We start from the raw sequence: 21910 nt of genomic DNA, 5'->3' as shown, positions 1-21910 counted from the left end.
AATCCATGGAACTTACCCCAAATTTACCAAGTTGGATCCCCCACTCTGCATCAATCACCAGCTCTTGGAATTTTCTCTTCTCTTCTGCTTCCCCATACTGGTCAGCAAGCTGTGCTCCAACCAAAGCCACTGCCTGAGGGGAGTGAGAAGGGAGGGGAACACAGGTAGTGTAAGCAGGCTGAAAATTAGGAATGCTGAGGGCTAAATCCTTAGAGGAGCTTAAACCAACTGAGAGATGATCACCTGACTGTGCAAAGTGAGAACAGACCCCAGGGAGGTATCAGGACTACTCCACCTCCTGGATGGCACTTCAAAGCTACTGCAAAATCTACTTCCTCCAAACTGTTTTCTTCATGTTGCAGAAACTAATACAAAAGTCCTTTTTAGACATACTTTCCCTGAATTGATGTCTCTTTCACTCCCTATTTCCTCATAGATTGATCTATTGATCCCACTCTTGATGGTTGCTGTCAGAGAACAGTTTACCCACAGTCTAATTAGATATAAATTATGATGGGACCTGAAACAAACCAACAATTCCAAGCTTTGGAGTAAGACACCATGAGGTAACTGAACACATGGTTGGTTGGGAATTTACCAGGACTTTTCTGTAGTTTTGCCACGTGTTGTTGATGACATCCCAAAGCTTGCTGAACACATCATCCTTGGGCAGAATGGTGCAGTAGCCCAGAGCCAGGTGCTGGTCTATGACACGACAGTTGAACACCTTGTTTGGGGGGAAAACACAGTTACAAACTGTGGGAATTAATTTGGGGAGGTCTCTTCAAAGTGTAACACAGGAGAAGTACTCTGTAATTCAGAGGTGTATTGGGCCCTCAAGTTAGAGACTGAAAATAGACTAAGATGCACTTCAGGTTTTAGAACTTAAAATGTAAATACCTCCAGTTACTCTAAAGTTGCCTGAGGAGATGCTGAATTGCAGATTTTGCACATAGCTGCTTTAAAAACTCCTCCCCATTAGAAGAAGCCTATGAATCTGAAATGAAACCAGGATCTAAAATGAGATGGGCATCTACAGATCATCCAGGCCAAAGGATCCCCCAAAGATGAGGCTCCAGCTGTACCTAACCTCTCAGGCAGAGCAGCTAGTACAGGGCCAAAGAGCCAGAGAGGCTCAAATGCCCACAGAAGTGGCCAAGTCACCTCCCAGGAGGTGTCTGAAAGATGTGCTGCTCAGGGCCATGGCTCAGTGGTGGGCCTGAAAGTGTTAGGTTAATAGTTGGACTCAGTGACCTTAAGGGTCTTCCAAGCAGAATGACTTTGTGGCTGCCAGGGCAGGAGCAGAGGGCTCACTCCCACCCCTTCCAGGGCATTCCTACCTTGTGCAGTAAGGTCAGGATGGTGGTCCTGATCACTGAAGTGCACTTCTGTTTCATGGCAGTGAGGAAGCTTTTGGTTTCAGCAGCTATGTTGGCATCATAGAACTATTACAAAAAAACAGCACATGGTTAAAACTGAATTCTAAGCCCTCAACTTCTCATCTGCAGCAAAACAGGAGGTACTACAGGAGTTGCATTTTCAGGCTTAATTAAGGTCTTGCAAAGATTTCTTCTAGATAGAAAAGGAATTTCTATCCCCATGTGTTTTTGAACTGAGTTTCTTGAATATTCTCCTCACAACTTTTCCCACGCTGACCTATGGCAAAACAATGTGAAAGGACAGAGTGGCCCTTTATTAGCAGTCCTTGTAGTCTCTGCAGGAAGGCCAGGGATTATTTCTGAGCACAGAGAAGTAGAGGAACATAAGAAAGAGAGAAGAAAGCAGCAGCTCCTTTCCCGAGGTGACTGAACGTGTGACCAAGGGATGGCAATACAGGCCACGGCGGGAGCCTCTCCCACACGTTCCAAGCCCTTACAGAGCTGCTCTAAACTTGCTGGCAGTTGTCACCCCCCCAAGCCTGGGTCGGGAGGTTGGGCATTGCCCTGCATACCTGCTCAGCCAGCCCCGTGGTGCTGGCCACTCCGTGCTGCAGGCAGGACCCGTAGGAGCACACGGTGAGCCGCAGCGCCAGCTCGCACTGGTTGCACTCCAGCAGGGTCTGCAGGGCAGCAGAGATGGGCAATCTGGCTGCCAGCAGGAGCTCCTGGCCTGGGGCACAGCCACAAGGACCCCAGGAAACAATTAGGAGACTTATGTTAAGCATATTATTATTGCAATTCACATCAGAGCAGGTTTCCTGCATTAAATGTATAACAGGATCAGCCTTAGTTCCCTTCGAAACCTGAAATTCTTAGGGCTGTTGATTTCATACAGACTCCCAGTTTAGGTCAGGACCACAAGTTTTTGAGCAGAAGTCATCTTGGATAGGCTATAATGATCCTGGCTCAGTGCTAGAACTTCTGTACTGAAGTACAGACTTTGACATGCTTAAAATTGCATGGTGGAATGGTAGAAATTAGCACCCAGACTGGTGTTGGCTGTGCTGAACCAAACCACACCCCCAGAAAAGGCTGTCCATGGAATATTTAGGCATCTGTTTAGGCACTCTGAGTTAGTTATGCTTGTGTAGGTTTAATTTTAACCTCATGTTTTCCAGTGCTCCAGTTTATACTTGCAGGGTGGTGGATCTGCCACCACGTCCCTGCCCAGGGGAGGGGGTTGGAACTAGGTGATCCTTAAGGTCCCTTCCAACCCAACCCACCCCGTTGTGGGATTTTGGGATACCTTCCATGAATCCACGGTTTGCCAGGCTTGTGGACTCCCAAGGATACAGCTTGTCCTCTGAAAGACACACACACACATCAGCAGTGTGCCAGGACCTCAGCAACACTAGGAGGCCTGGCAGGACCTCAGAAACGTGCACAGAACAGAGAGATGTGACCACTAAGAGCCAATTGCTGCTATTTTTGACTGTGCCTGATCAGAAGTTATTTTCCAGAAGGGAATATCTTTCAAACCCACAAAGGAATCCAAACCAACAGTTTTCAGCAAGTGCTTTGTCTGTAAATCCCTTTGAGAGTCAACACAACCTCCTCTTCTGTGAAACCAACAAATCTATTTTTAGGCCCTTTACAGGTGGATTTAGCAACCTGCAGTTGGAATTTGCAATTCTAAGCTTTCCTAATGTGTTACTGGTGTAGTCAAAAGGAAGCATTTACGTCAAGAAGTATTAACAATGATGCTTCGATATTCAGTGCTGCTTTTAGCACTGAAATTGTCTTTCTCAGCCCCCACAACCTTGTGGAGTTGTGTTTATAACACCTGGAATTTGACAAACTTGTGTATCTGCTCTGGTGTCTAAGAGAGATGATTTTAGAATAGGCTGAAGTTCACATCGACAAGATCCTAAGTTCACTAGTGGCTACCAGGAGGTGTCTGCAGAGAGAGGAACAGGGCAAGGTCCTACTAACACTTCCCCAGAGTGTTATCTTCAGTTACTTGTCACTGAGGTGTTCCTGACCCAGAACAAAACCCAAGTCATCTTTCTATTCCCTACCCCAACTGGTATTTCTTCCCTGAGTTTGTCTAGCTGGGATGTCTGAGATGATAATTTCCACAGACACACTGAGTTACTTTATTTCTAGATAAAAATATATCTGAAAACAGATTTTCTTTTGGCTCAATGTTCAGGAAAGCAAACTTACCAGAAGCAGGCAGAAGAGCAGAAATGATTTCATATGCAACTGGAAGAGCTGTCTGTGGATCCAGGACTATCCTATCTTCAGTGAAGAAGTCATCATAAGTCCACTCTTCATAGGGATCTTTATCTGCCCCAAAAGCTGCTGTCTAAGGAAGAACATTGCCAAAAGTACACACAAAAAAGAAGAGTTAATAGGCCTATTAACAACCTAAGTGTTGCAAAAGATTCCAGTTTTGGAACACAGGAACAGAACATGATCTTATTTGAAAACGGATTTTAATACACTCCTTTTGCTCCATGGTCACTAGCAAGAAACACATTTCCTACTCAGAGTGACCATGAGTGGCAGGTTAATGGTTGGACTTGAGCATCCTAGAGGTCTCCTCCAACCTTGGTGATTCTGTGTCTCTAATGCTGCAGTTATTGAGCTTAGAGCCAAAATGTGCTCTCAGTTGATTTCCTGGATGCTTTAAGAAACATTCTTGGCCAAATATTATTTTTCACATGGATCATTTTTTAGCCAATACCATTCTGTGCACAAACATCTTTGCCCAGCTCTTTGCTCTACTCCCCTCCAACCCTAAGAGCTCGTTCAGCCCAAGTAGCCTAAAGCACTGTGTGACCTAAACAAGAAACAAAGATCCCATTCATGAGTTTGATCATCTTAGGCTTTACAGAACTCTTGGGAATGCCACCACAGAACAAGTGCCTTTGGAAATCAAACCCTCCCTGCCCCGTTTTAAAGTCTGGCAGTGCTCAAATCAGAACTCAGATCAGTTAATTCTCTAGGCTGAAGCAAACTCCCATTCAGGGAAATGTTTCTTTCAGAGCTCTGTGGATTTGCTGTTGTTGCTTTTCGAGGAAATATTGCAGGGGAAATGGCAGGGGGGGAAAGATGTGAACAGCACAAAAAATACCTTTGCTGTAAATCCATAGTTGCCCATTTCGCACTGTCCGTGAATTTCCTTGGCAGTCAAAGTGTATTTACAAAGTTCCAGAGAATCCAACAATAAATCTGTACAAACATTAAGACCATTAGCATGAGTGGAAGGTTCCTATGGCCTGTTAAAAGGAAACAGTTTTGCAGCAGCTATTTTTACAGTGGTATATATAGACATTCCCTTTGTTTCCCATGTTTGGAAAAGTTGGATTCCCAACAAGAACACAGATAAATGGTGACAGTGAGTACCTGGACCACACACTGCGGCTGCTTGGCAAGCCAGGTCATAGATCACTGCTGGGAGGTTCATATCCTTGGGAGTTATCACTGGGACATCAGCTCCCAGCATGTGGCAGAGCCTCTGGCAGGCTGCAAACAGCAGCTTCCCCGTTCCTTCGTCGCAGTGAGTCTCGTAGAACTCCCTGGGAAAGCAGGAGGTTCAAGCAAAACCCCAACAGATCTTAGGACTTTACTTAAGGCCACATTCTGTTCTAATTATTTAACTCACTTTTAGCTTTTCACCCTATCACTGCAGCTAAACTTCTGTGGCTGGAAATTGCACTGGAGCTCAGCTGAGAGAGGCTGAAACACCTCGGACATGTTAACCATGAACACATTTCACATTTTCACCTGAGCTCTTTGGGGAGGTGGTAATAAGTTAAATTATGTGACAGCCTGAGCACGAGGCAGGGACCATCTAGAACCCATGACAAGGGGTGACAGCCAGTGTACAGCAGTTCCTGTGCAAGCCAACAACTCAGAATGGTTACCTGATACAGGTCATTTAATACATTTATAGGGCTTTGCTTATCCCCCACTAGGAAACTGCTGGGAATCTTTTCACAGAGCAATAATGGTGTGGCAAAAATCAGTGGCGATTTTCAGAGACAATGAGTTAATTCCACATTCAATACTGCAGACAAACACTCTGAGCATGTTGCCCAAACGCTCCTTTTCAGATGGAAGAGCCCAACCAGAAAAACCTTTCCTTTGCTCCACAGCTACTTGTGCAGAGTACCAGAACTGGTTCAGAGAAGCCCATTGAAAGGGATGATCTTGAAAAGTTTTACCTGCATATTTTAACAGCAGCTTCAACTTTTCCAGCATCTAATGCTCTCAGGGCCAGTTTTTCTCCCAGTTCCTGCTCAGACTTCTGCAGCAGTGCAGCCAATCTGTACAGCCTCGACTTGCTAAGGCTCTGGGCTTTGCCTCCTGCTGGGTTACAGCTCACTGCTTGCCCTGCCCTAGGCTTGGGCACAGATCTGGCACTCTCAGAAGCACTTATGTGGCTCTCCAGAAGCTCAGCCATGACCGAAGGGTTCCTGAATTCCTCAGCTGACAGGAAGAGACCAAAATCTTCCTGCAACAAAAATATTTATATTCATATAACTTCCTTCCAAAATGTTAGGGTCTTCTTCTTTGTTAAAAGGTTTTATCTCTTGCTTTATTAGAGAAAAATCTTTCAGTACAAAGTTGACTTTACTAGTTCCTGCCAATTACTGATTGATGAAATAAGTTTTTTTGCTGGGCAGTAGGTAGGAAAATAAAATACCTGAAGGATAAATCAGGCTGAAATGCTGTGTTAAATAATCCAAGTTTCCCCACCATACCAAGATGTGAATGAAACATTACAGTACTCTATCAGGAAACATCTGAAGTGTGGGAAATTGAGACTTGGGAGAGTATCTAAACCATTGGTTTAAACAGACAACTGAGTTCTACCAATTGAGACCCTTCCCAGGCATGATTTGAATTGCTAAATTAGCCTTAGAATCAGCCCAGAGTCACCAACAAAAACCATCTTTGCATGTAAATTGTGACAAGCACGAGTGGAGTAACTGCAGCGAGTGGAAGGTGCTGTGAGGCTACTGAGACACCAACCTGCAGAGCAGCAAGTGTTTCAAACATCCTCAGGTTTGCTTCACACTCATCCTTCTTCAGAGGATTATCTGTGGGAGGGAAAAAAACTGTTAGTTCCTGACTCCACTGCCAACAACATGTAAGATCTTCAAGTTGGACTTTACCTCTTTGGATGCTGAACAGGAACTTAAGGATTTCCGCCAGTGTCTTAGTCATAGACATTTGTGTTTTGTGCTGCAGGAAAGGAAGAGGTTAATGGTTTTTTGGGGGCAAAATGTTGCCAGAAACCCTCAGGCTTCAACCCACTAAAGTACTGTGCAATCTTCTCCAGCAATGATTGTCAAGTGTCAGATATAACCAGCGAAAAGCAAGTGAAGTTAGTGTAAATGTTAATCCCTTACAGAAACAGCAACTATTTCAGGGGTGTATTCAGCACACACAGCCTGTCAGCTCTCACAGAGTGTGGAGATACCCACCCTTTTCTCTTTGGTTTTCCTTTCCTGTCCCAGAATAACTCCCCAAAACAACTGGTAACAGAAATTCTCCTCTGTGGTTGCAAGACAGCAATGTGTGCTGTCAAGTCTGCAGCTCCAACCCACACCCACAGGTTGGAAAAAGGGATTTTCCAAGAAGCTAAAGAACTGGAAAACAGACAGGGCTAGAGGTATAATAGAGCAGCAGGATTTATAAAGTAGTTGAGTTCAGATGCTACTGGGTGGAGATGCCTTTAAAAATAACAAAAAATAGATCCACAGTATATATATAAGTACACAGAATTAGAATCCAGTTGGAAGAGTCTTCAGAGGTCACATTAACATCACATTTACATCCCCTGCCTAAGTGTCTGGGTAAGAACAGTAATCAGTGATTGGAATAACTTGTGTGGACACTTTACAGTGTGACAAGACTTGGTACCTCTGCAGCATCCTCCGTTTTGTTCTGCAACACCAACGTTCCCCACACAGTCAATCTAGAATTAGAATCCAGTTGGAAGAGTCTTCAGAGGTCACATTAACATCACATTTACATCCCCTGCCTAAGTGTCTGGGTAAGAACAGTAATCAGTGATTGGAATAACTTGTGTGGACACTTTACAGTGTGACAAGACTTGGTACCTCTGCAGCATCCTCCGTTTTGTTCTGCAACACCAACGTTCCCCACACAGTCAATCTCTCTGCAACCTTCTTCAGCAGGTGCAGGACTCAGGGACTTTAACAAAGTCAGAGACTCTTCTCCCTGAGCAGACAACACCAAACCAAATTAAACCAGAAACAACCAAACTACAAGGGCAGTTGCATGTGGACAGGCTGAGTTATGTGTACATCCTTGCTTGGATCCAAGGGGTGGCCAGGAGGGTAACCAAGCACAGGATGTGAAAATATGTAGAGACTTCAAACTTCTCTGGTGTATTGTAGGTCATAACTTTCATCCTTTTCTGCCACAAGAGAAGGACAAAACTCTTTCCAAGGCCAAGTATGGGCAGTTAGGTGTAAAATAATAGACTCATAGATACAAGCTGAGGATAAGATTTCCAGGGTCAGTACAACTCCCTGTTCTGTAAAGAGGCCTCAGTGTCTTTAAGCTCCAAGACTTGCAGTGTTTCCATACCATTTCCTTGTCAATCAGGTCTATCATCCTTAGAAGGTAAACTTCCACAGTGGGCAACATGTAAGCCTCCACCAGTTTCAAAGCATCCTCCAGAGAAGTAGGGGTGTCTTGTTTGAGGATGTATTTCACAAGCCTCTGCAGGAAGGGAACAGATATGGACTTCAGTTTGGGGATGTGTAGGGTAACACAGGAATTAATGTATACACCTCATGATGGTCATTGTATAGCTTGAACCACGCAAGTTACCTAGAAGTTTAAGACTGGAGAAAAGCTGAGTGAATTGTAACTGGGGAAAAATTTGGCTTGGGGAGAGAATTGTCCTGGGAACTCTGAAAATTCAAGAGACTCACAGGATACCATTCAGTAGCTCCACAGGAGGGCAAAGAACTTCTCCAGAATGCTCATGTTTCCTCCCTAATCAAGTGGAATTGCTAAATAACAATGACCAAAAATCCCCTGCAAACCAGCTAAAGAGATCACCGAGTATTGATCATTGTGACTTCAGGAGAAATTAGATTTGGAGTCTTGAGAGGACTTAGCCTTCCATGACTTAGTTTCCTCTTTTCTTTCCCACCTCACTCTCCCATACAGAAGGATTTATAACTTCTGTGCTGATTGGGTTTGGCTTAGCTAATCTGCTAATGGTTAAGAACAGAGTGAGCTCTGTGTGTGTCCCAAAAGGACAAGAAAACCAGATCTTGGTACCAAGTGGGACCTACAAGGTGCTAAGATCTTTTGAGAAGTTTGGCTTCTAGTACCCCATTACAATAAATGAAGAGATTTTTGTCTGATAAATGTAAGAGTAATGCTGATTACTGACCATTATCATCTGCTTGTCTGTCAAAAGATTAGTGTCTCTTATCCCATAGTCTCTCAAAAGCTTCTTCATCTCCATCAGTCTGTAGCTCTCCTGCAGTAACTTCACTCTGGGGAGAAATCAGACTATTACTAATGTATTCTCTGTGATTTTATCACCATACCACAGTGCATACACACCATTTCCCCAGCCAAGTGCAGACTGTGGGTGCTCTTACTTGACATGATTCATTTCCAAGTGCTGTTTCACCAGCTGCTCCACTGCTGCAGTCCATGGAACCACAGCCCCATGCATGATCTGCAGAACTGCATCAAACTTCAGCTGAAAAAGGAACAGAAACAGCTTTCGTTACCTTTAAGCCTCTTTTGCAATCTCTTGAAGTATGTGACTGATTCCTTTAGGCAAGTGGTTTATTTCCCTGCCCAATCCCCACTTGCATTAAGGACATTCATTATCATAGGATGATGTGTCAGGTTGGATTAGAAAATACTTGGAGCCATTTGTGCCACTTGGAGCTTGAGTTTCACTGAAGTTGGTGAGTTTTCCATGTGGTGACATCAGAACTACAGCTCAATGCTCACAGAGCATGCCATGGGAGATGACTGAAACAGAGCAAGATGCCAGCAGGCTCTTTTCCCATCAGCACTCGGGTCAAAACGGGCTCAGATGCTTAGGTAAAAGTGATGTTTCAGCCTGACCTGACGTGTTGGAGTCACCTGATGCCTCTCTCACAAGACATACTTACACCTGTGTCAGAGATGCAGCCAATCACAGCTATTGCCTTGGCCTCCCAGGCAGTTTCAAACACTGAAGTCGATCGTGTCCGACAACGTTCCAGCAAATCCTGGATGGTTTGAGAAAGGTCATGAGGATATTTGAAATCAGAAGGGACAGGTGTATCTTAAACACAAAAATATACAGGTTTCTGGATATTAAGGGGTGGATTTGGCTCTCCCTTTGTATATCTTAATGCCTCCTGACTGAAAGAGCAACTAAGTACATTGCCAGGGATAAGCCAGTGTGAAAGAGTCCTAAAATTCAAGTGTCCACAAAAAGTCATCAGATTTATTTTCTGCTTATCCATGTTGAAATAGTTGCCTTCGAAAAGAAGAAAATAGGGATACCTTTATGTACTGCAGAAGCAGCTCATCCTTTTGCAGGTTGTGCTCACACAGGTAAGGTTTTATAAACCTCTCTAGAACGGATGGGACAAGTTCTGGGGCCAAAATTTTATCAAACATGCGAAACACAATAGTTGTTGCATTTTCCTGGGGAGAAAAGAGCCACGTTAGAACATCACACATGGAGGTACCAAAGGACAGTACACAATCCTTCACATCTCTGATCAACAACACCCAGAGCCCATGGAAATCAAGGGAATGATTTCCAGAGCAAACATCCCCCTGGCTCAGATAAAACCTTGCCAGAGCCACTTATGGCTCAGTCTCACTCCTAATTGTCCTGTTGCTAATGTTTGCTGCACAGCACACGACCTACAATGAACTGCAAACGATGGAGTTTGAGCCACACCTTCTCACAGTGTCCTGTCACATTAAAACCAGGGTTGAAAGGAGTAACACCATTGACACATAACATGATGTGCCCAGGAGTTGAACTGACCAATCCATCAGGATTCCTCTTTTGTCTGGCTTTAAATCGAATGCCACAACATTTTTCTCCTCCTCAGAACAACCCATTCCTCCAAAGCACTTTTTGAAGTGGCTGCACAATTACCTTTTCAAAATCACTGAGTGGCAACCTGCAGTTGTGTTTTCTGTACAGACTTATCAGCTCTTGTAAGTCATTCACCAGCTTCCTTAGCCTCTGTATCTCTTCACAGTCATCACTTCTCTGAGACAGAAGGGAGATGTTAGGAGATAAGACTATACAAGGATGTCATACACATTTCTTCAATCTTTACACACAGGAAAATTGGAACTTGGCTCATTCTTTCCGTGGAACTAAGTCAATCTTCACCAGAACCAAGAGTGACCTAACTGTCAGCAGTTTTAGCTCTGGCACAGAGCATGTTCTAGAGTCTCTTAGTGGCTGATTCTCATATGTGCTGCACATCTTACCAAAGGGCTCCACTGGCCAAAAGCTGTCGGTCCCACGTCACCTTGGCTTTTATTTGTGAAGAAGATCTCTGCCATTTTCAGTCCATTTTCGGGCCAATTTGCCTGTCCAAAAGAATTAAAATTAGCCAACTCAATTCTACACACAGAAACACAGGACACAGAAGGTTTCTGCAGCATGACTTACCTTGTCAATTAGTTCAAGGTTTCTAGCACCTTGTTCTAGCCATTTGGCTAATATCCTCTGAAAAAAAGCACAGTTTAGGTCAGGTTGTGTTATCTATCAATTACAATTTGCCACCAGAAATTGCTTTTAGAAGGAAACATTTAGAATAGAAGAGATAGGGAAATAATCCTGTTAGGAGTCAGAGGACCAAGGTCCTGACCTGCAAAGAATGAAGTCTGCAGGTCTGACCATGAAACGTTAGCCTGAGACAGTTACATTTTGCATTAGGTCATTCTTACCTGTCCACTTGGCACAAGTCTTCTGGAGAAGGGGATCACCACGTTTTTGAGCCACAGACACAGCTCCTTCAGAGGAGCAGTGAAGTGGATGGCACTGAGCAGGTCCTTCAGCATTGTCTCATCAAAGCTGCTTTCAAAGTCTGCCTGCAATATTAAACCAGAACAATTGCAGCTACATAGAGCAATATGCTTGTCTGGTACTTTGTAGAGCTGTTCCACTGATGGGAAGAAGAGTAAATTTCACTGTGCTTGCAAGAAAGTGAATGGATTATCAGCACCACAGAATAAAGCACAGAATTATCATCCTTGAGACCTGGAAAAGTATATTCTGACATCAGAAATGACAGTTTATTCTTGACTCAGTAACAAGTTCAGCCTCCTGTGGCTCTAGGTGAACAGGTGATCACTGTGGCAACAGATGAGGCTCTGCCATAGTCCTTTGCTTCTCTGAGGAGCTGGTTTTGGTCTGACTCTGTGAAGCAGGGCTGGGAGATTCAGAAGACTTAAACACCCTCCACAAGTACCAGAGGTGCCTGTGCCATCTCACCTGGTGCCTGAGCCAGAGGTACTGTGCACAGGAGAAATTGCCTTCCTCTAGCTGGAAAATGATGATCTTGAATATGTCTTCATTGTTGAGGAATTCTATCCAAGCAATACCACTGGAGGAGGGAGGGGAAAAGAAACTCTGTGTTATATGTCAGTTTTAAAGGAATTGGGAGGAGAACTTTAAACCTTTTCCAGCTAGTACTAAGTTTTAAAGGAATTGGGAGGAGAACTTCAAATCTTTTCCAGCTAGTACTGTGTAAGTGACAACAAGAGTGGGAGAATGTGTTTGGGTAAAACCACAGCCCTTCATACAGGTATTGAAGGAAAAATCTATTCCAGGTAGTGCATGTGCAGCAGATAATTTACGTTCTCAGCACACAGGAGAACTCAACCTCTGTGTTTTCCCTTCTCCACAGTGCAGGGTGGGAAACTTCAGGCAGAGCAGGAAGGGTGTAAAATTTCATAAACTAACCTTAACTCCCCTGGTATGTGCTTACAATCACAATTGCATTTATCTGAAATCCAAACAAACAGACAGGAACAAACCTGAATTTCTCCACTCCAAAAGCTCCACAGAACGTTGTCAGCCTTGCCTGAGCTCTCAAAACCTAAACGCAGAGAAGAGATTTCAGGTCCATTTCTGCCTTACCAGGCAGTGATGGTACCAAGGGGTAGGAGAACCATCACCAAAAGGAAAAGTGGAGGACAATAAAGACTTGTCAGGAATGTCAGCTGATAATATAGGTAAGTTGATTTAACAAAGCATTAACCCAAAGTTTCAGCTGTGCAACACTTCACACTGATTCTCCTTGAAGGCAGATGGGGAATGTCCAGTTTACAACAGGACTAAACAAGGGACAAAATTAAATACCTAAAAACACTTTAAGTAAACATCTGCCTTCAGTTTCTGAACCTTTCTGTGACTGAAGGAATGGCTCATTTCTGACCCTGTCCTTACTGCAGTTCTCTTTCATGCTATGAAATATCATCTTGTTTAGGCTTTTAAAGCTCAAGAACAGAAAAGTTTGTAAAACTCTACACTGCTATGATAGAGAAGGGTCAGGTTTGTGCTCACCTCCGTTATGGATACCTGGGCCCCATCAGATGATGGAGCAAAGGTTCTGTCATCTTTCTTCAGGATCTGAAACAAACACATGAAAGGGTTTGGCTGACAGCTCAGAACACGTCAGGCAGAGCTATGAATTTAGTACAGGAGCAAAACCTCAGTACTTCTGTATGTTGAGACCTTGATTTTCCAATGTTAGGTTGACTCTAACCTGATCCTATCTGATCAGCTCAGATTTCTGCATGTGTGCAGGGTCAGGGCAGACAACGTGTCTCTGTGGTTCTGTTTGCTAGGGCAGGAAAGGCTGAAATGATGCAAACAGAAAAGGTGACCTATTTTGAGCTTTAGTTTGAAAACCAGTATTTCAGAGGTACTGAAGAAGCCTCCTGCTCACAGCTAAACCTGCTTTCTGATGCCAGCACAAAACTAAGCTCTTTTTTGCAAAAGCCAGAATGAGATTGGAACAAGTTTTGCTGCTTCTTCACATTTGTAACAGAGGATTTATAATGCCTTGGCTTTTTGAATAACTGGTTTGTGCCCCTCAAGTTGTACAGAGTGTGGAACAGGAACCCAAGAGTATAGAAATAGAACTCCTTACTCTGACTTTGGCATAGTTGAGCATCTCCTGAGTGGTTTCATACAGAGGCCACGGAGCATTGATGCAGTAATGCGCGACAAACTGGCTGTCCTGTGTGCACGAGGAAACAGCTGACATGAATTCCCAGATCCTTCAATTTGAATTATTTACCATGGAACAGAGGTAGGAACTAAACCATACCTGGATTTTCTGCAGGTTTTCTTTGGCTTCATTCACCAGATCTGACCAGACTTCCTGCCCAGAGCCCCCCACTGAGACTGAAGCCAGTTTCTCCAAGATGGTGTTTGCTCTCACTTTGTACACAAGCTGCTTCCAACAGAGAAGGAAATAGTTCTCAGTTTGATGCACTAAGTTTTAAGCAGACAATTTTTAACTGAAAAACTACAGTTTCAGCTTGGTTTTTTTTTTTTATATGAAAGTTTCCTGCTGCCTAAAGGGACAAAGGTGCTGATGTGTCCTGATCCAGCAGCAGCTACTTTGGCCAGCTGTGCCCCTGTATTGCTTCTCCTTGCAAGGTGTGTTTGTTACTGTCAATAAAACATTGTTCACCCCAGTCATCTAACTGTGAGTGAGCTTTCAGGTACAGAGAGCTGTTTTAACAGGTCACATTCCACTGTGTCTGTAATCTTGGTGATATTTTTTTGTTGGACTATAGGGCAAAAACCTTCCTCATAAGTTCAGTTGTCCAAATGAATCGTGAACAGACAACTCACCTCAACATCTAGTCCAAACTGAATAGCAAAATTCTCTGCTTCAGTGAATCTGAGTTTGTGCAGCAAACGACTTAGTCTGAGGGAAAACAAAATAGAGGACACTACTTGAGTTAAGTGCCAAACCAGAGGTAAACCAAAATGCAATACCACAGTGTTTGACAGAAACCAGCACCTGTTTTCTGGCAAGGCTTCAGTTAAACTTCTCATCACAACTATAGAAACTGGTTCTTCAGGGCTCCTGAGGAAGAGAGGGAACTATGTGAGTTTATCAACTATGAAACAACTCTATCTGGAAGTGATTTGCTGTTTTAACACAATAATGATCTAGTAAGGAACAAAATATTCTCTTACATCTGATGTTTTTCATGAATTCCTTCCAAGAAGTATATTGTGTCCTGCAGCAGAGGGAAATCAGTCATGAGAGTGCATTGAGCGTGGCCTAACCTAGAAACAAACTCCTGCTTCTCTCTCGATGTCTGCTGGGGTTTCTAAATGCTTCTCATGTTATTTCCTGCAATATTCTACCAATAACTTTGTGGAGGGTCTCAGTGGAGCTCTCTGCTCTCCCAGCTGAATTGCCACCACTACACCCTCCTGAGGGTGAAGCAGCTCAGAGCTGCACTCCTCTTTGAGCCAAGCCACGAGCAGCTCATCTTGCACCCACCTCTCCACCTCCCAGGACCTGAGCTCTGTGCCCCATCCAGAAAGGCACTATGTGCCTTGGCACTTTCCACCTCGACTTGAGCAGCTCAGATCAAAGCCAGGGGATCTAGCAGCCATCATTTTCTCCACTGTGCTGTTGCCTGTGTGATCCTCTGCCAGATGCTTTATATAAGGCAAGTAACATCATCAGCTTTGCATCTTGCTGCAGTCAGACCCAGAGCTTGCTGCTTTTGCTGTCAGCATTCCAGGGCAGAGCCACTGCTCAGACTTCTGCCTTGGTATCCTGGCACGTTCCCACTCCACCAGTCTTTACAGCATTACTAATTCATAAAGTTCTCATCAGTTTTTCTGACCTGTTTTTGTTCAAGTCTTTATAAGGAAACTGTTCAAACAGTAAAAGAAATCCTCTCATCTAAACTGAAATAAATCCAGAGCATTTTCCTATGGTAAGAGAACTTCATATTACAGTTTTTAGCTATAACAGCAGCAAGAACTGACAGTGCTATTAAATACTGCACCAGACCTGGACCTAAATTCAAACTGTTCAGTTTGCTATGTAACAGTATACTTTTCTCCATCCTTTAATCCTTGTCTAGCTCCTGCACAGCTTCCAGCAAAATTGACTATTACCTGACAAGACTAACCCAGAACCCTCTAATAGTTATGCTTATCAAGACAACTGTATTTTTTCACAGAAAACAGCCAAAAAAAATCATGTAAACATACTGTGCAGATCCCACTTTGAACAAGGGAAGAAACCACAGACACTTCCAAGGAATAAAGCAGTTCCATAGTGGGCAATGCCAAAACCTTTAGACTTCTCATCTGTAAAAGACAGAAGAAAATCAAGCAGTCAGAGTTCTTTTTCTCTCTTCTGCTGCTGCCTGAGTGAGGTGTGCAGAGTCACTGCTGAATTCTTACGGAGCTAGAGGGAAAACACTATTTATTATCCTGTGGAATGCAGATCTCCACAGTCTGGGGAAGCTGAATGAAGCTTTAGGTCTTGCCTCTCTCGGCCTACTAGGTATGATACGACAGGTTTGTTTCCATTTGATAAGCTGGACAACACTGATCCTGGCACTGACTGTGGCTGGAGGCAGATGCTGAATGCAGCAGACATCTGCTGAATGCAGATTTCTAGAGAAATCTGTGAAGGTGTGTAAGACAATAGCAAATTTTGCTGCTCTCCCCTATCTGCCTACAATTAAACCCATTAAAAACCAACCAAATAACCCCCAAACAATGCCTAAGAATTCCCAGATATCAGAACAGCTTGCCCTGGTCTCCACCACAAGACATGCCAATAGGCCTCACGTGCTATATCCCAGTGCACAGATGGTCACATTTCTCTTTGGACTTTGAGCTCCTGAGAATTCTCTGTGCTCCAAATCTTTAGCTCTCTCCTTCCCTCCCCTTTTTCCCCTGGGAGTGATTGTATAACAGCTGGGGAGCAGAACACAGAGACTTTACCTGTGTGTTGTCTGGTGCTGTCATGACAATCAGTTTACTGTTGGCCAGTCCTTGCCTGCAGAGTTAGAAAGGGATGAAAGAAAGCAACATACGCTGCAGGAATCTTATCTTCAAACTGTGAAATGGTTTTGCTGCTGAGATTTAGAAAGTTTAGCTTTCCAAAGAAATATGGACATGCAAAAATCCTGTGGTGCACAGGAGTGTTTCAGTGCTTCAGCATGTAGAGGTGATACATTTAATTTCTGACATTTTGGAGCTTTTCAGTTAGATGTAATTCTTACGTTTTTAACCTGGCATGGAACAACAGGAAGAGCCAAGAAAAACGACCAAGAAAAAGCTGAAAGCACCAAGGTTTTCTTCTCCACAACACAGAGCTAGTGATACCTAAAGTCCAATTATTTTGTGTGCTGATCGGAAAAATGTCAAGAAATTCAGAGAACTAAATGTTTGTGGCACAGCTCTTCACTTGGCAAAAATAGTACTACAGTGCTTTACTTACCATGTGACTTGAGAAGAATCTGACTCAGTACTTAGAAGAAATTCTTCAATGTGTATTGAAGGCCAATCCCAAATCAGAGTAAGGGAATGAACATCCCACAGGCTCAAAATATTCTGGATTCAAAGACAAAGCAGATATGGATGTCACATGTTAATCATAGAATTTGAGCAGAATGGTAACACATTCCAGAGTGTGAGCAGAATAAAGAACAAGCACAGGAAGATCATGATCCTCTGTGGATATAAACACCTTTTTTCTATAGAAACATCATTAAAAACCATCACTTTCAAGATTTTTACAAGCTGGTTCAAGACCATTGTTAAGCCAAGGCTAAACCCAGTGACTACACATACCTCAGTGTCCAAAACAAACAGCAGATTGTCCAGGACCTGAAGTTTTGCTGCATCTAAAAACATTAATAATCAGACAAATAGATTATTTTTCTTAAGAAATGTATATGAAACAAACCCACAGTAAAGCATACAACAAGGGTGGGAAATCTGAGGGTGTTTAACCTTCTGGAGCTTCCTAGGACTGTGACAAGTTTAGCTTAAAGAACTGTGGTATATTTATTTAAGTCATCAACAATTTGGGGCACATTTTGGCTGTACTTTTACATGTGTTCCCTTTGGTACATGTGCATTTACAGAAAACACCGAAATAACTGACAATTAATCTTTTCTGCAGTTAAATATGAATTTACACTTGTCTAGCAAAAGGAAAAATCCTCTTTTTTACCTGTGATGAGACTCGAATCAGCCAAACTCCTCACAGACACCACAGCAGTGGCTGTGTTCACCTCCCACTTGGAGAGCACAGAGTCACCTCTACCCTGGGAGCAAAGGCAGAGTGAAATGGGAGAATACAGTAGATACTTGGCCCTTACCAGGTGTTTCTACAACTGATCTTTGCCTTGGAAAGCTGCAAAACTAACTCAAAGTTCATTCCTATATTAATGCACTGAAAAATACTTTATTAATGTCTTGAACCTTTTTCCTTTCTCCTTTCAAGATTGGCCTTTGTTAATGATTGTTACAGTCAGTTTTCTGCTCTTCTAAACCCAGTATGTTACAACATTCACTTTCCATTCTCATAGAACATAAAAGCTGCATGAAACTATGGAGAAAAATCACATTGCATTCAACCAGCTTCAAAGACTAGACTCAGAAACTTGTTTCTAGTTCAAAACAACTTTTAAAATATGTCTATTTCTTTGTTATTAGTTCCTGCACTTAGTTCATGCTTAAAGGCTCTGTTGAACTGGACCTTAAAGTGTTCTTTTGGCAAGACTTTGTTGCATTTGGAGGCTCTTGCCAACTTTGGCTTTGCCTGGGAACTCAAGGCTGAGGCCATAGATAGTCCAACCTGTACAGGCAAATCACCTCAGTGACATACTAAGCTCTTGCAACCAGGGAGGAAACATTTCCCCTCGTCCATCACAGCAAAGTAATTTCTGAAGTGACAAGTTATCTCCTTACAAGAAAAACCACATAAAGGCTGCACAAGTGATAACCTTTAAAGTTACAGTGAAGGAAATGAAAGGCAACAAAGTCTTAGTGCTCCAAAGTGATTGTTTTGTCAGGCAGCTTGGGATAAATTCTGCTGCAGATCAGATCAGCATCACTGATCACACAGCACCTGTTCCACACCCATTCCTGGTGCTTACCCCGATTACCAGATGGATTCTGCTCCCTGAGCTGCTGATCACGAAGCTGTGGCAGCCCAGGCTGTGGTACTGCTCCGTGGAGATGAAAGCTGTCCTTATCTGCCCCTGCAGCTGGAGGGGTGGAGCATGGGGGAGCAGAGGAATGGGGAAGAAAAGAAGCTGTTCATACAATCGCTCGACAAAATCTTGAGCTGCACATCTCTACATGTGCAGGAAAAGTGACAATCACAACTATGAGTTGGAATGATAACCTGGGAAATAATTAGTGCATTTCAGAGCAGTTTGGTTACAAACTCTGCACTCAACACAGGTTACCAGTTTGCAGGTGTTTCTTACTTCCTTTGCTGTAATCATCTCCATCTTCTCAATTGCTAAATAGAAGTAAAAAAAAACCAGTGTTAAATAAATGTATCAACATAGTAAAAGCCACTGAACATCACACAGAGTTGTTTACCCTCATCTGACTGTGCTGAAGGACACTTCAGCCAGGGCCTCTGGCAGCATTTATTTCCATAGCATCTACAGTGTGTATGTATAGATATGTAACTTCTATAATAGCTCTGAGAAGATCTCAGTATTGAGTTACAGAACATTAATTAACTACTAACGATACTTAGAGAGCATTACAAATCTGAGTACAAAATTCCCAAGGACAGCTAAGATTATGGCTCAAAATCCTGCCCCCACAGCAGCCAGTGCTCTCTAAAGCCTCAGGGAAACATAAGAGAATTCCAGGAACTAATTTTATTACAGAACTAATTGTGTATCAGTTTTCTTTTAAAACCAAATATTACACAGACAATCCCAACTCAGTATCTTATTCCCATTAAAAACTGCATGGAAAACAGCTCTTCCTGTTCCAGTGAAACCCCAAGTGGCTTGTGGCTTTTCTTACCTTCCTGTGTCCTGCCAAGTGGGAGACACATCACGCAGAAGAATCCGTTGCTTGTGAGAATGAACATGTGATAAACACCTGCAACAGAACGAGTGCTGAGGCTCCAGTATTCCAGAGCAAACAAGGAGAGTACTTAGAAACAGGACAGGGAAATACCTGACCAAAAATGATCTGACCAACAGATCAGTGTGTTTTAAACCAAAATGTTCTCATCGACAAAGAGCAGAGGAAGTTTAGAGTTTTGGTTGAAATGATGATTTTTGTGCTGCACATTCTGTTTTCCATGATCAAATTATGGTTAAATCCATTACACTGTGAGAAAACAATGCTGGGAGGTTACAGAGCAACAGAACCACTGATGTCTGGAGTGTGAGAGGAGGATGGAGGAAGAATCTTTCTTATTTGAGCACTTCCATGTGCTCAGCACAGCCTCAAAGCTGAGTCTGAATGTTTGTTTTCTATGACATGGTGAATCCTTCATGAGGTAAAGAATCTGATACAATTTTACTTTGCCTTGCACACATTAAATGAGATTTTCTCCATGTTTTCCTGTATTCTTTGTTCTGTAATTTTTGATATTAAAGGGCAACAAAAGCAAAAAAACTGAGACAAGGGGGAAAAACATTATCCAGTTCTTACCTGTGTGTGCATCATCTTTTACAATCAAGAGATTTAAGAAAGTCTTTTCTCTTGAGGATTTTTCAGCCAAAATCTAAAATAGAAACAAGATAATGATTTTTATTCTGTATTTTATCTTTTAAAAAAATTAAATATTGATCACCGGTTTCAACTTTAAACCTTTTTCTTTCACGAGAAACTGATTCCAGTTTACACATCCCATTCCTCAACAGATTTTCCTTATTCATTACTTGTGGGGACAAAATTGTCCCTTTAATCTGTTTGGTTAGAACATGTGTTCAAAGCACAACAATGTTTGCATTTTGATACTTGGAAGAAAGATAAAAAAGCCTCAAGGAAGTCTGAGAGCAAAAGGATTTCAGGAAAATTAAACAGAAAAAAATTACCTCAGTGAGCAAAATTTGCTTTGATGGAATGTGAATCAAATGGATATTGCCACTTCTCTCCCCAACCACAAGGAATTGCTTTTCTTGACATACACCAGCTACATCCACATTAGTATCTGGAAAGTTGCATGGCAAAATGTCAAATAGTAAGATTTGGGGTTTTATGAACAGGCATTCATATCTGAAGCACAGAACTGTGACAACAGTGTCCCTGGTTTCTTCAAACCAAAGTGGTTTGATAGAATGAAGTATGGCAAAGGTCATACAGAGCACCTGGTTTCTTCAAACCAAAGTGGTTTGCTAGAATGAAGTATGGCAAAGGTCGTACAGAGTGGATTTGGTATCCATTACTCCCATTTCCAGGATAAGGATTCCAATTATTCCTTATAGCATTCTAATATGTTAATATATACAATGATTTTAGCAAGAATTCTAGTTGTACAGAAATACTGAAATGTGTTCAGAAGCAGAGATCACTTTGTTACTTAGGTACTTGTTATAACTCTTCCTTCTCAGCTGGAGATATAAGACACCTGCTATGTTTTCCTGCACAAACCTATGGGATTTAAAAGCCAGTTTTTGGATTCCAAGGAATGTACTCACCAAACTGAACGTGCATCTGAAGGGACAGCCCAGTGCTGTCCAGGAGAACCACTGATCTGTCAACAACCACAATGCTGCCACCCCTGGAGCTGCACCCAGAGAGCTCTGGGTTAGCTGACACCTGAGGAAACAAAGGTGATTACATGTAGTAACTCTTGAAAACGTGACAAAGAGTCTCAGGTAATTACTAGAGAAATTGAAGCCCAGCGTTGGTGAGTTGTACCTGCTCTGAAGATGTGATCTGCAGCAGAGTATCCACCTGGTACAAGGCAGTGCCACATTCCTGTCCCAAGCCCACAGGGAGCTGTGCACTGCCAGTGTCATCGCTGAGCAGGAGCTCGATGTCATTCCACATCTTCACCTGGGGCAGACATTGCTGTTGTTAATTACACGGCCACGAAGCAGTGGTGTCATTACTGCGTGGTGACACTGTGCAGGAGGCAGAGCAGCACAAGCCTCGTGTAAGGGTGAGCTGCACGTTTGGAAACACAGTGAGCAGTGTGGCTCCTGGCACGGCTGGAGGCAGCGAGGTGAGGGCAGGGTTTAGGAATTACCCTCGGCCCCAGAGCTCTGCCCACTGATACCTCTGCCCATAGGGACCCATTCCCTCCCCGGGATGGTGACAAGGCCCTGCCCACCAGGACCCCAAACCCTTCGCGGTGGCCTCACGGCTGGTGACAGACTCCTGCCCTTAGGGACCCCCAAACCCTGTCCTCAGGTGCTCGTAAGCTCCTCGCTGCAGCCCAGGGGCTGGTGATAAACCCCTGGACACAGGGACCTCTAAATCCCCGTCCCATCCT

General features: G+C 43.2%; 1 protein-coding gene across 1 annotated transcript in view; it reads right to left on the bottom strand.

Moving 5' to 3' along the window:
- Positions 1–21465, bottom strand: part of KNTC1 (kinetochore associated 1) — a 32001-nt gene extending 10536 nt beyond the window's left edge. The window contains 42 exon segments of the mRNA XM_009073934.1: positions 17–133; positions 599–727; positions 1341–1445; positions 1952–2109; positions 2686–2742; positions 3606–3747; positions 4519–4616; positions 4791–4963; positions 5612–5901; positions 6423–6490; positions 6566–6635; positions 7517–7585; positions 7587–7637; positions 8010–8144; positions 8830–8935; positions 9044–9147; positions 9572–9670; positions 9951–10094; positions 10561–10677; positions 10905–11006; positions 11089–11145; positions 11367–11510; positions 11914–12025; positions 12459–12520; positions 12988–13053; positions 13577–13666; positions 13757–13882; positions 14290–14365; positions 14462–14527; positions 14641–14684; positions 15679–15777; positions 16423–16477; positions 16922–17034; positions 17275–17327; positions 17660–17753; positions 18588–18698; positions 18924–18958; positions 19483–19560; positions 20122–20194; positions 20508–20623; positions 21111–21231; positions 21334–21465. Of these exon segments, the coding sequence (XP_009072182.1) occupies positions 17–133; positions 599–727; positions 1341–1445; positions 1952–2109; positions 2686–2742; positions 3606–3747; positions 4519–4616; positions 4791–4963; positions 5612–5901; positions 6423–6490; positions 6566–6635; positions 7517–7585; positions 7587–7637; positions 8010–8144; positions 8830–8935; positions 9044–9147; positions 9572–9670; positions 9951–10094; positions 10561–10677; positions 10905–11006; positions 11089–11145; positions 11367–11510; positions 11914–12025; positions 12459–12520; positions 12988–13053; positions 13577–13666; positions 13757–13882; positions 14290–14365; positions 14462–14527; positions 14641–14684; positions 15679–15777; positions 16423–16477; positions 16922–17034; positions 17275–17327; positions 17660–17753; positions 18588–18698; positions 18924–18958; positions 19483–19560; positions 20122–20194; positions 20508–20623; positions 21111–21231; positions 21334–21465 (4257 nt within the window).
- Positions 21466–21910: the final 445 nt, after the last annotated feature.

This window comes from Acanthisitta chloris, unplaced genomic scaffold (genome assembly GCF_000695815.1).
Source record: "Acanthisitta chloris isolate BGI_N310 unplaced genomic scaffold, ASM69581v1 scaffold12364, whole genome shotgun sequence".
NCBI lineage: Eukaryota > Metazoa > Chordata > Aves > Passeriformes > Acanthisittidae > Acanthisitta > Acanthisitta chloris.
Note: the sequence above shows the minus strand (reverse complement) of the source record. Positions and strands in the feature narration are given on the sequence as shown.